Source organism: Parus major, chromosome 18, assembly GCF_001522545.3.
Source record: "Parus major isolate Abel chromosome 18, Parus_major1.1, whole genome shotgun sequence".
NCBI lineage: Eukaryota > Metazoa > Chordata > Aves > Passeriformes > Paridae > Parus > Parus major.
In genome coordinates this window covers 3,029,942-3,042,327 of record NC_031786.1, presented here as the reverse complement: position 1 = coordinate 3,042,327, position 12,386 = coordinate 3,029,942, and the positions used below count along the sequence as shown (strand labels likewise).

At 41.5% G+C, this 12,386-nt stretch overlaps 1 protein-coding gene across 2 annotated transcripts in view; it reads right to left on the bottom strand.

Moving 5' to 3' along the window:
• Window positions 1-454: 454 nt before the first annotated feature.
• Window positions 455-12,386, bottom strand: part of PRKCA (protein kinase C alpha) — a 135,244-nt gene continuing 123,312 nt past the window's right edge. The window contains exons 15-18 of one of the 2 annotated variants that reach the window (XM_015645435.3): window positions 8,783-8,863; window positions 7,334-7,441; window positions 4,863-5,003; window positions 455-2,625 (exon numbers count right to left, since the gene is read on the bottom strand). In XM_015645435.3, the coding sequence (XP_015500921.1) occupies window positions 2,461-2,625; window positions 4,863-5,003; window positions 7,334-7,441; window positions 8,783-8,863 (495 nt within the window). In that variant the 3' untranslated portion in view covers window positions 455-2,460. The remainder of the gene's footprint in view (window positions 2,626-4,862; window positions 5,004-7,333; window positions 7,442-8,782; window positions 8,864-12,386) is intronic. The other variant, XM_015645436.1, reaches the window with a different exon arrangement.

Sequence of the window (12,386 nt, the reverse complement as noted above, 5' to 3'; positions counted from 1 at the left end):
CATGCTTTATGGTAAATACCATCGTTTTTGAAGTATGTAATACACAAAGAAGAAAATGAACTCCCAGTCTTGGCTGACAGCACATTTGACACAGAAGAGTTTAAAATTTTACTCCTCAAATGTTTGATAAGTTTGGAGTCCTGTTTGTTTAGGCAATGATCTGAGTTCCTGTCAGCTGGCCAATGCCCCTCGTGAGCCACACCTTGGGATGTCAGGGTTTGATGGCTCCAAGGTGCTCCCCGTGGGAGCTGGGGGTACAGAAGGACTGAGGGCAACAATTGGACTCCTGGAGTGTGGAAATTGCACATCCTGGCCCCAAACCCACATTTTCATGGGCCCTGTGGGTGCAGAAACTCAGCACAGTCACCCTTCACATCCAGCCACGTTTCCCCCAGCTCACCCAGCCCACCCCTGTGGCTCCCCCCTGGCAGGATTGGATCTTTCTGACAGAATCTTTGGCACAGGTTCCATGGTTTATTGTCATAAAAGATGATTAGAAAGTAGGTTCCCCTCCCACCCCACCCCATTACATATTCTAGTATAAATTGAAGTCTTTTATGGCAAATATCTTACTTTTTGAATATGTTTACATGCTGGAAAAATTGTAATCAGTCTGCATGCAGCAACAGAGACATCATGCTTCTGGCATCATCATGCACATCTGACAGACAAAAAGTGCCTGTGGCTGCTAATGGGATCAAGGCAGGAGGGAAAAAAAAGGGGAAATGCACCAACTACTATTTTACATGCTGTAACAAAACCAAAATATGCACAAAACATTATTTACTGATATTTGAGTTAATATCTTCTGGTAAGTTGTAAGAGGAAATATCAAAATTTTTTATCTAAGTGATAGGAGAGGAGAAGATTGCATTAATTACAGTGTTCATCATTGCAAATAAAGTCTATTTCCTTCTCTGCAAGTAATAAGCAGATGTGAAATGAAAGCCTAATTGAACCTCGTATAAAACCTGCAGGTAGCAATTATTATTTAAAAGTATATCTACTTTAAAAAAAAGAGATTATACCCTAAGCCAGTAACAATATTCAAAACCTAAAGTAAAAATCAAAACAATAGCAAGAAAACATTTAGCTAAATCTAAATGGTGTCATTCAGAACAAGAACTTTCACAAATAAAGCACAAGTTGTTTTATAAAATTTTTATAATACTCTTTATGCTTGATATGATTATGTCAATAATATAGATCTGCTTATTATTAACCCTTATTATTAAGAGTTATTACTAAACATGCAAAGTTCATTGCATGAAGCATATGTAAAATGTATTAAATTCCATTCTATCAATAAAACGAGTTTTATTTTTTTCTTTCAGGCTTGATTATTCTACAGCCCAAAGTTTTCTGAATTAAAACTGATTATTTAAGACTGAATCTCACTTGATTTTCATGAGTAATTCTGGAGAAATCAGGAAGTCACTTTGGGCTGCATTTTCTGTTAATTTAATATGCATAACGCTTTCTTCAATTTACTGCCCTACACTGCAGACGATAAATAAACACATGTAAATAAGACTTAAGGAATTACACTTTTGTTTTACATTCCAGGTTAATAAATTTCATAGTAAAATATTGGTATTAGAACCAGTTAACAGTAAACTTGAGGAGTGGTGTAAATTAAACCAACTGAACAGACAATGGCACCCTGGATCACAGAATAATCTCATGGAGATTAAAAATTCACAAAAGTATTATTAAAATTATTACTATTATCATCATCATCATTATTATTATTATTATTATTGTTAAAGACAAAATTTCACCCTTGAGTTTATCACCTGCTACTCATAGCACAAATCCTAGAGATGTGGCCACCACCCGAGCACTTTTATTTGGGATCTTACAGGATCTGCTCACCAAGCCTCAGGTTCTAATTCGATTTCATCCCCCCTCCCACCCATTCCCAACCTTTTTTTGTTTTTTTTTTTGTTTTTTCCTGCCATATTTTTCAAATGCTTTCAGCAATTTTTTTGCAATGCCTCTCCCCTCTGGAGCTGACCCCGCTCAGTCTCTGGATCTGCCCCCGAAGTCTCCGGGAGCGCGGGGAGGACGCTCCCACCTCCCGCCATCCGCCCCCAAGGAACAAATACTCGAGGTGGCTTCTCATTCATGCCACGTGTCAGATGTTTTTCCAACACAACACAGTTGAAAAGGGAGCAAAAGGACAGTGGGAAGGTAAAAAATACAGAACGTACCAAAACATGGGTAAGTTTCGACAGGTCAGTGGCGACTTCTAGAAGAAAAAGTGGGCACCGTACGCTAATTTATCTCCTGTTAAGACAACATTGCTGCTGCAAAGCCCAAATCCTGACTAAGTGGCCCTTCCCTCATCTCACACCCTTCTAACCCTACAATTTCCAGGCCCAAATGGAATCAACAAGGCGAAAGCCTAAAAATTGTAGGGTTACAACTGTTCCCCACGGCGGGATTTGTTCTGCTGTTTCATGCTACATTTTCTACCAGGGGGTGCACGAACTGGGGGTTGACATAAGAGAACCCTTCAAAATCTGTTTGGTCTATGTTGGCAATGACCAGCTGATCTGGAGGCGTCAACACCGGCTGTCCTCGTGTGAAGAACTTATCGAAGTTTTCAGCCCCTTTGCCGCACTGCAAGGAAAGAGAAAAGCAGAAAAAAAGGCTGAAAAAAGCCACCAATACAACAGCAGAGTTGTCAGGATATGTGTAAGGCTTTTCCCCCTGTTTCTTATGAGTAGATGAGGGGAAATTTGCTTTATAGATATTTTGACAAAATATCACAGAACAGTGAAAGTTTAATATCTGAATCCTGGTAAAAAGCAGTCAGAAAGGTTTCCATCCCTCAGCGTGAGGTGACGAGATAAAGAGACTTAAATACTCAGCATTACTGGGATACAAAAGGCAAAAGGAAATATTTTCATAAACTTATGTTGGCAAGAGATACTTTCTTTAGCAAGTCATTTCATTCTTTTTAAAAGCCTTACAATACAAAATTAAATTTTCATGTTAGTCTTGGTTTTCTTTATGATCTTCAAAAAGCTTAATGCAATTCATTTATGTGCTTTGAGCCTCCACTGAACAGGCTATAAACTGCTATAAATTCATAAATGATAGCAGGGCCTGAGTCCTTGGCATGGCAGGAGGGCTGGCCAGGGACATCCCAGGACAGGTCCTTGTTCCTAAACTTGCTATCACAAGTTTCCTCCTTTATTTTCTAAAAAAAGTATCATTTCTGGGCAAAGCCCAGGCAAAAAAAAAAGCATAAAATACCACTACAGCCAGAGCACAACTCCTTCAGAAGATAAAACAAAAGAAACAACCAAGATAATGGTTGGAACTCAGTGATTTTAAAGGTCTTTTCCAGCCTAAACAATTCTATAATTGTATGATACTGATACAAATAGAATCAGCAGCCACCATAAATGAGTTGTGCACAGGGTATGTAAATACCAGACTTGGATTTTAAGTTATTTTTGTCTAGGACAGTCGGGCTCCATGTGAATCTGCCTGGGTGTGCTTCAACAGCAGCCTGTGCAAACAAAGCAGGTCATGATAACCAGGCAGACAGAGCACAGCTGCTCTCAGGAGGAGCCAGGATCTGCCAGCAAGCTCTGATGGAACCAGAACACACCTCAAGCTTTCAGCTCCTTCACGCTGGTGTTACTTTTAACTTCAAGGAGAGTGTAAGCTCTCAGCTCCTGAGATAATAAAACTTACAGATGTGAAGGCAGATCTGCTTTATGATCAGCTTTAAGTTTGACTTGAGGAGCATGTAATAAAAATATCCCATAAAATTTGCTCTAAGAGCTTCCCTTTGCACAGCCAGCTCTGGGGATGGGATGGGCAGGGCAGGGCTGGCAGCACCAAGCAAATTCTTCACTTATTTACACCTTTCCCTGCATACAAAATCCACCATAGCAAAAAGGTATTTCCTTTAGCAATAAATACCCTTCTCAGCTGCAACTCTCCTCCTGCTGATGGAAAAAAGTAATTTGTATGGAAAAAGTGCAGATTAATTCAGGTATTGGCATCCCTCTGTTCCTTAGTTTAAGAATCCTCACTGGTGTGTCTGTATTGGCAAATAAATCAGTGTAAAGAGCAGTCACCCTACACCTGAAGTGCTAAAGCCAGCCAGGATTCTCAGCTGAAAAATAAAAAGGTTAGAGAAGAAAGGTTCCATGTTAGGACATAACAATTTATAGCTGTTCCTTAAAGCTTGTGTTCTTGTGTGTAAACTCTTCTCTTTGCCTGTCAATAAAGCACATTACATGCTGAAAGAAATTCTGGCTCAACAAGCAAAGCTCTTCCGATTCTATTATGCAAACAGCTCTCAGGGTAAGGACATCTTTCCACTAGCTTGGATTTCTAAAATGTTCCTGTAGATCCACATGTGCAAACCAGTAATAAACATGGAAAATAAACCAGGGATTAATCTTGCAAACTGGGCAGACATCGCTGTAGGATGGGGAATAAAACCCCCCGTGCTGGGCAGCCAACCATGGAGGAAATTCACCCCTCTTAATCCAAATCCCTCAGTCAGATCCTGACTTTAGATGCTGCTCAGAGGAGCCAGTTGTTAACCACGTTTATTACCAGTCTCAAGTGGCTGTGCCAATTTTCCCCATTTTCATCTCCTCACTGTCTGACCATCCAGGCACAGCTCAGAGCACTGCGAGGCTTTTTTGCAAGGCACAAAGTTCCTTGTGTTCCAGCACAGGTGCCAAAACATGAGCAGGCTCTCAGACAGCTCTGCTCTTATCAAACTGCCTGGTTTGAGCTGTGCCCCAGACCTGGAGCAGCAATCCCACCCCACGGGGAGCAGGGCTGCGCTCACACTCCGTGCGGGATGGAGCTGGCACCTCACTCACCACTTTAGGTTTGAAAGGTGGCTGAATCTCTCTGTTCTCCAATTTTTCCCAGTCAATTCTCCTGAAGAAAGCGTGTTCCCTGATGTCTCTTTCACCTTCCAGGCCACAGCCAAGGCGTTTTGCAGGGTGTTTAGTCATTAGCTGTTGGGAAGAAAACACCAAACGATTCAGTTTAATACTGGAAGGAAAGTGAGAGGGACTTTCCCCTGCTTGCAATGCTCTTGCTCCTCTCCTGAAGATACACACTGCTAATAAAATTGTTTTGAAAAGCCAAAATGAATTTTTGGAAGGATTTTCTTTTCTGATCACTGGATCAGAAAAGTGATCAAATCAGCAGCAAAATTAGGGGCTGCACCCAGGACACGCTGCCATCCCCGCTGGCACACAGCTCCCTCCTGAATTTCACCTCCAATCTCTCAGTTCAGTCTTACAGATCTTCAGAACAGCTCCTACTCCATCTCAGCAATCAATTAAACATCATAAATTCCAATGCACTAAAGCTCAATGAAGTACAACCCCCCCACACCCATTTCATTTTTCTGGAGCTTGTTCAAGACATCTCATTACAGAGACTCCAATTCTTTGGCACCCAGCTGACAACATCTAATCTTTGTTTCCTCCCTTGCATTCTTAATGACATCCTGGTCAATACTATACCCAGCTGCAGAGATTAAACAGACTTGGGAAAAAAAACAGCCCCAAATTCACCAGCCTGGCGTGCTTAGAAACTGGAATGTATTCCCTAATTAACAAGTTCCAATTGGAACATTGGGAATTGTGCAGTGTTAGCCTTAAACTCTCAGTTCCAGTTTTGTGGTGACTTTTTAAAGCTCTTTTACAAATTATATATGATTAATGTACTGCTGGGAGTGATACCTCAACAGATCTTAAAACCTCAGTACCACTTTAGTCTCCTTCCAAATGTTGAGTTGATCTGATTCCAATTTAGAACCTAAAATAAAAGTGACTCTAAGCAGGTTTGGGAAATGGCTGTGCACTGGGCAGGAATCACAGCTTTCTTCAAGATTAACAGTGATGCTCCCATTTTTGTTACTTTTTCCAAACCCCTTGCTTCAACAGTAGGTAATAAAAGAAAATGGGAGTATTGATTCCAGTAGTTTTAATTCTTTCCAAAGTTGCTGCATTTACCAAAACCAACAAATTCTCAATCAGTGGAATGGAAGTCAAGCAGACAAATCAATTCCAAGAGCAGGGTGGGCATGTTTGTCTTGCCCAACGGTGCCCAGTACTGGGATTGCTGAGCTACCACTGGCTGCAAGGGTCAGAAACTTTCTCATATTGACTTCTTAGCTCAGGAAAAATTCCCACTGAAACCTGAGATTAATTTGTCAGTGTAATGCAGATGAAGAACACGTCAGTATCACAGAGACTTGCCCAAAATCTCAAGGTGCAGGGTAATTTTAGCTTTCTGCCCTCCCTTGACATGAGCACCAGAGAGCAGCAAACAGAGGAGCTGAAAACAGGGCAATTACATCAGGTACAGACTGTGCTGTTTGAATGTGTGATTGTCACAACGAGGCAACAATCTGAATGTACTTTACAAAAATACATCATGTTTATTTTTTGTTGGCCAGCTGGGATAAGAGCCAAAATTAGCATGGTCTTTCATTTTACCTTCTTGCTCTAAACACCTTTTCCTTGATGATTTTTTTAAAGGGACTAATACCCAGCTCATGTATAGCACTTCAGAAATGGTTGGAAAGGATAGGAAGAATGTAAATATCAAATTAACTAAGTGCAGTGGTGTTTTATCAGTGAAAGTCAGACATCAAATAACCCATTACAGGCAGTGGATTGGAAAAGCTGCAGACTGATGGTGCTCTGGAGAATCACATGGAATCAAAGGGAAGTCAAATGAATTCTTTCTTCCTAAGCTAATCCCCTGAAGCTAAATCTATTATTTTCCTCAAAAGTGAAAAAAAAATTAATTTAGTATCTAAGACCAATTTTAGGCCACACAGGTACCACTGGATCAGAATTTCCCCATGGTTTCCTTGCATTTCTGCTAAAGATTTTTACATAAGCTTATCTTCACCTAAATTTAAAAATGATTCTCCTAAACTCCTGTGCTCTGATCCTGTCATTGGGCTGAGGACTCGCTGGAGGAGCTCCAGCCAAGCTGAGAAATCTCACCCCGCAAAATCGGGGCTGTGCTGCCGCAGGTCGAGAGGCAAAGCCTGGGGAGACTCTTCACACCAAGGTCCTGTTTATAAATTCTGCTCTGGCTTTGGCAGCTGCTGATCCTGACATTTGTTCTTTCCATAAAACAAGCAGGCACAGCAGGAAGAGCCCAGCACTTACCAGTGACACCAAGTGACAACACAGCTCAGCGCTGCCTGACAGAAGTTGTACTTTAAAATACTACAGTGCTGTGTCAGAGCCAGGCAAAGGCAGCTACTCACAAGGATTGCCAAAAGGGAACTTAATGATAAATTAACATTTTATCTCACCCCCTTGCAGATGGAGACAGCTTCTTTGGACAGTGATTTTGGGTAGGAAACATTATGCTCCATTATGGACTGGAACAGCTCATCTTCGTCTTCCCCATCAAATGGAGGCTGTAGAAAATAAATCACAAGTGAGCAACTTACTGAGTTCTCCTTTTTTATGTTAAATTTCCTACTTTTTATGAAATGGCATGCCAACATCATGCCCAAAGAGATCCATATACAGCAGTGCTCCTTGTCCAGGAACACTCCCCAGTCTCACAGCAATCTGCAGCCTGGATTTCTGCTGGCCCAGTTTGACAGTCTCAGATCAAAATCAAGGGGAAATGTTCATTTCTGACCGCAGAATGGCAGCCAGGTTAATGAAATGTGTGCAGGACTATCTTTGTGATCAGCTTTAATCAGTTTTTAAAGCTGCTGTGCACAGGCAGACAGGCAAAATACTTCAAAGGCTGAAGTTTGGAGAATAACTTTCAATTACCTTGTGCTAAGGTACATCCATTCCTCACTTAATTCCAGTTAAACACCAGTTTGTTTTGTGTCATGGCTGTAGATTCTGCTTTTGAGACTATCACAAGAAAGGCCTGCACTATATTTTAAAATACAGGGATAGGAAAGTGCCCATGGATAAATGCCATGGATATGGGCCCTGTGCAAGACCCAGCTAATGGTAAATCTCCTTTTCTCCAAAGCATTCAGATGGCCAATATTTGAAATTCAGCCTGCAAATGTTAACAGCTGCAATTGGTACACATTAAACTTTTAAAATGTCCATTGGAACTCCACAGAGAAACTCTTAAAGGCATTTGTTACAAATGTATGTTTTAAGCTCAGGAAATGCCTGCCTTTACCTAACACTCACTGAGATTCAACTGCAGGAATCTTTTTTAACTCAAGACTAATATAATTTCTTAAAGTTGGGGCTTATATGCCATTTATTGCAGCAGAGTGTTGCTTCCCTACCCGAGGGACTCAGAGAGCAGCCTCTCATTAACTCTGCAGAATGAGGGGTCTGTAACTGAGCACATTTCCAGATTTTACCCCCAGGACATACAGTACAAAAACTGTATTCTTGGGACTTAACTGCAATGCAGAGCTTATACACACTCTTATTATGCTTCCCTGTGGTTTCAAACTCCTAAATGGTATTTCTTCCACTTGACATGCATTTTCCTGCTCAAGTGTCTCCCTTTCAATTCTGAAGATGGCTATTTATAACATTATTGCAGTACAAAGGAGCCGTATTCAAAGGCAGAGCTTGATTATGTGGGTGCAACATAAAGAGCTTAAAGCCTAAATACATTCTCAGTTGAGTCAGTCAAGAGTACAAGGAGATAACAGCAGAATGAAAGGCTTCAATCTTATCCTGCAATGGTCTAAACCTTTAGGGAGCCTTGAAACAGAGCAGCCTTGGAGGGCAGGAGGAGGAGCACAGGAGGGGGAATCTCTTACCTGGCCAGCCAACATCTCATAGAGCAGCACACCATATGCCCACCAATCCACCGACTTCCCATAGGGCTGGTAAGCAATAATCTGCATAATCACAGAAAACAAACAGAGGAAAAACCCCTGTGTTAACTAACCCCCATTAGGTATGTGTGTGATGTGCAGAGAAGGACAGGTTTCCTTGGAAAAGGCCAGGAAGACAATCCTGTTCCAGCTGATCACGGGTTTCAGTGGGAGTTGGGATTGTTTTGCAAGCGTGAGTCTAAACCCACCCACGTCCTTGGTACCCTGATATTGTGGAAAATGCAGCTCTCAGGAGTCCTTGGGATGTGCATTTGAAGGCAAAGGAGGAAGTACAGCAGCACAAGGAAGGAGACAAATGGCAAAACCATTACTCAACTGTTTGTGTCAAAGTCTGAAATCATGAGGCTCACTTAACGTAAGGACCATCAATAATTAAACCTTTCTTTTCAATATTTATGTTTTTGTTCTGCTGTAAAAGGAATCAAAATTCAGGAAAAGAGCAAAACTCCAAAAATCTCAGTCAAGTTTTTCCAAGCCACATGATGCTCAGTTCGAAATACCAGCTACACCAAAAAGAAAGGGGGTTCTGCTGTTCAGACTAATGGAAATGTCAAGTATTTTCCATGCTCTGGGTTCAGACCTGACTCACAGAGCAGTGCAAATTGAGTTCTGACACAAGGAAAAGCTGCAGGTGCCAGCAGCACCCAGGTCCCCTCCTGTGTCATCCTCTTTAGTCGATGCCTCCTCAGAGATCAGCATTCATTTATTTAAGAGCTGCATTTGGAAATGGTGTGGAGGAGTTTGGAGTTGCAGCTGTTTCTCAGATCTCTTCCTAAATAACTGTGAAGGGATGCTGTGAATTGTGAAGGGATGCAGGACATCCCAGTCCCTGCCCATCCCCACCAAAGGCAGCATCAGAGCCTTCGACTCCATCGTCTCCACTGGAATGAGCAGGGAACTGAGGCAGCCAGAACTCCAGAGGGGCTTCCATTCCTTTTCCTGCTTGCTTGTGTTTTCACTCTTTGTGAAATAAATTGCCCAGTCAAATACACATCACACATCCTAAATTTTTTAGCAGTCTGAAAGAGAAGTTGAACTGCCAAGTTCCATAGTTGCTCAGGAAAATAGTGAGTCACCAGTGCAATAAAGCAGGGCTGCCTGGCTACTAAATAAAATTATGGTCTCTGTGTGGATATATGTCCTTGCCTGAGATACAGCAGCACACGACTTCAAAATTACTGCAGTGTTTCTAACCAAAGGATTTTAAAATCAATTGTGCTTTGGAATATATTAGACAAGCAGAGATAATAACAAGATTCTCATCTGGAAGGCCCTACATAAAGGCAGTCTGTGTTAGTTATCTCTTAGCAGTAACATGGGCTTAAAAATATATATTTGGGACATTCATTTCATCTTATAGCAGTTGACATAGTTGGTTACTCTCCCTTCCATTTCCATCACCAGTAAGTTCCTGCTGGGATCAATATTTCCTTTTGAAACATCAAAGACTTTCAAACTTTCATCCAGGAAAAATACTGGCCTTTACCCACAAAATGACAAAACATTGCATCCCCAGTCCTCCTCTAAAAATGTCTCCCTGCCTTCTATAAAAGAATATTTTATATAAAAAAGGGATATTTTTCAGGTCATTGATTAGTAAGGGCAGAACATTTTGTACAACAAGTACATGGTATGTGGTTTTGGGAGGAACAGTTTATTTCAATTAGCAAATGAGGAGGAGATGGATCCATAGCAGTGAGAAAGAAAATGCTGCTACACTGCCAAGGTTCTGTACCTGGCAGCCAGGTCTGTGCAGGAGCCCACAGTCCACTTCTGTCCCTGTTGTGAAGGAGCTCGATGGGATTATTGAGAGGAGGAAATCACATAAATGCTGCAATGCAATGTCTATCTGCATGTACCAATTCTGGTATCTTTTACAGCAAATGGGGGTATGTGAACATCTCCTCCTGGCTCACCACAGTGTGCAGAGCAGACCCAGAGCAGTGAGGGAGTTCCTGTCCCTAGAAATAAAGAGCTGTACCCTCCTTCACCTATGATTCCTGATTTTCACTGGCCAGGCAGCAATGGAAAACTGATGGGATCCTTCTCTTCCCCTCCTTCTTCATCATTAATTTAAATTATTGCCTTTTTCATGTCCTTTTGCATTTCAGATGTCCTATTTTACCCATCTATTGCCATGCATTAAGAGCTCTGCCCTTCCAGGTTCTGTGGATTTGAGCACTCAGAAAGAGCTCAGGAATTTCTCTCATCAAGCAAAATTGGCAGAAGGAATTGCTTTTTTTTCTTTTTTTCTCTATTTTGCCTCCAAGGAAGGCACAGTTAAGAGCAGGACACAGAGATTAATATCAGCAATTTGTAGGAATGTTTAGATCATTGCAGCTAGTAGGCAGTTGGGATGAAAAGATTATATCCCAGAGGCAAGAGGAAATCTTTTGTGAGCATATATGATGTCTGCTGGAAAAGTTAAAACTCAGTTATTAAAAGAAATAAATATTACCAGTACAAGAAACAGTCAAATGCACTTTTCAAACCTTTGTAATACCTATTTCCCTCCCACAATCCTGGCAAATTCAAGGTTGGAACTGAAGGTTTTGAGGCTGTGAGAGGGAAGAGAAGGAAAATGGAGTTTCTAATTTAAATTATAAAAATCCCTGCTGCAGGGATGCTGATGGTGGGGTTCTGTGCTGGCAGAATCCCTTCCCCTTAATCCTCTTGACATCCATCTCCTCCTGTCTCTCTTGACTGGTCAAGGAAACACAAAGTACTAATTGATTTCACAGCTATTTTACCACTCTGACCATAAATATTTAAGTTCAGCACATCAGGAAACACTCTGTACAAGATAACCACTTTCTGCCTGAGAGAAGCAGACGTGGGATCCCACCAGTTTAACCTCTGCACATTCCTCAAATTGCACAGTGTCAGAAAATTAACAGTAATTCCAGCCCATTATACACCTAGGTAATAGCAAATGGCAACTTTCCCACTCAGAAAAAGAAAGGGAAAACATTATTTTGCAGCACACCAAATTGGGGGGTTCAGTTTGCTGAAGGCAGCACTGCACTCCCCTGCTTTTCCAGGCAGAGCTGGGGCAGGGGACACCAGCAGGGCTGTCCCTGCAGGGTCCTTGCAGCTGAGTGTTCTCTGATCCATCTGTGGGCAGGTCCTGCACCCCCAGGAGAGTCACCACATTCTCCCCCAAAGAGCTCACTCTCCATGTCTGAGTGCAGCCCACTCACAGGATTCTACTCCAGATACCTACAAGAGTTTATTTAGATTTAGCTTCTTTATCTCCACCCAGCAGGGAATGTCACTGTGCAAATGAATTCTCATTAAAATCTATTAGAAATTTATAAATTTTAGCCCATGGAAATGTGAGCTGAAACACCCCTGCAAGCAAAACAGGAACCTTCCTTTGAAGTTTACCACAGAACTAGTTAGCAAACTGTCAGTCATAATAATGTCTTCAGAGACAAAAGAAAATCAGCCAATTAAACAAAATCAAATCAAATCTGTTTATAAGATAACAAGCTAATTTTCTCTCACTTACTGGATGTTTTTGGTA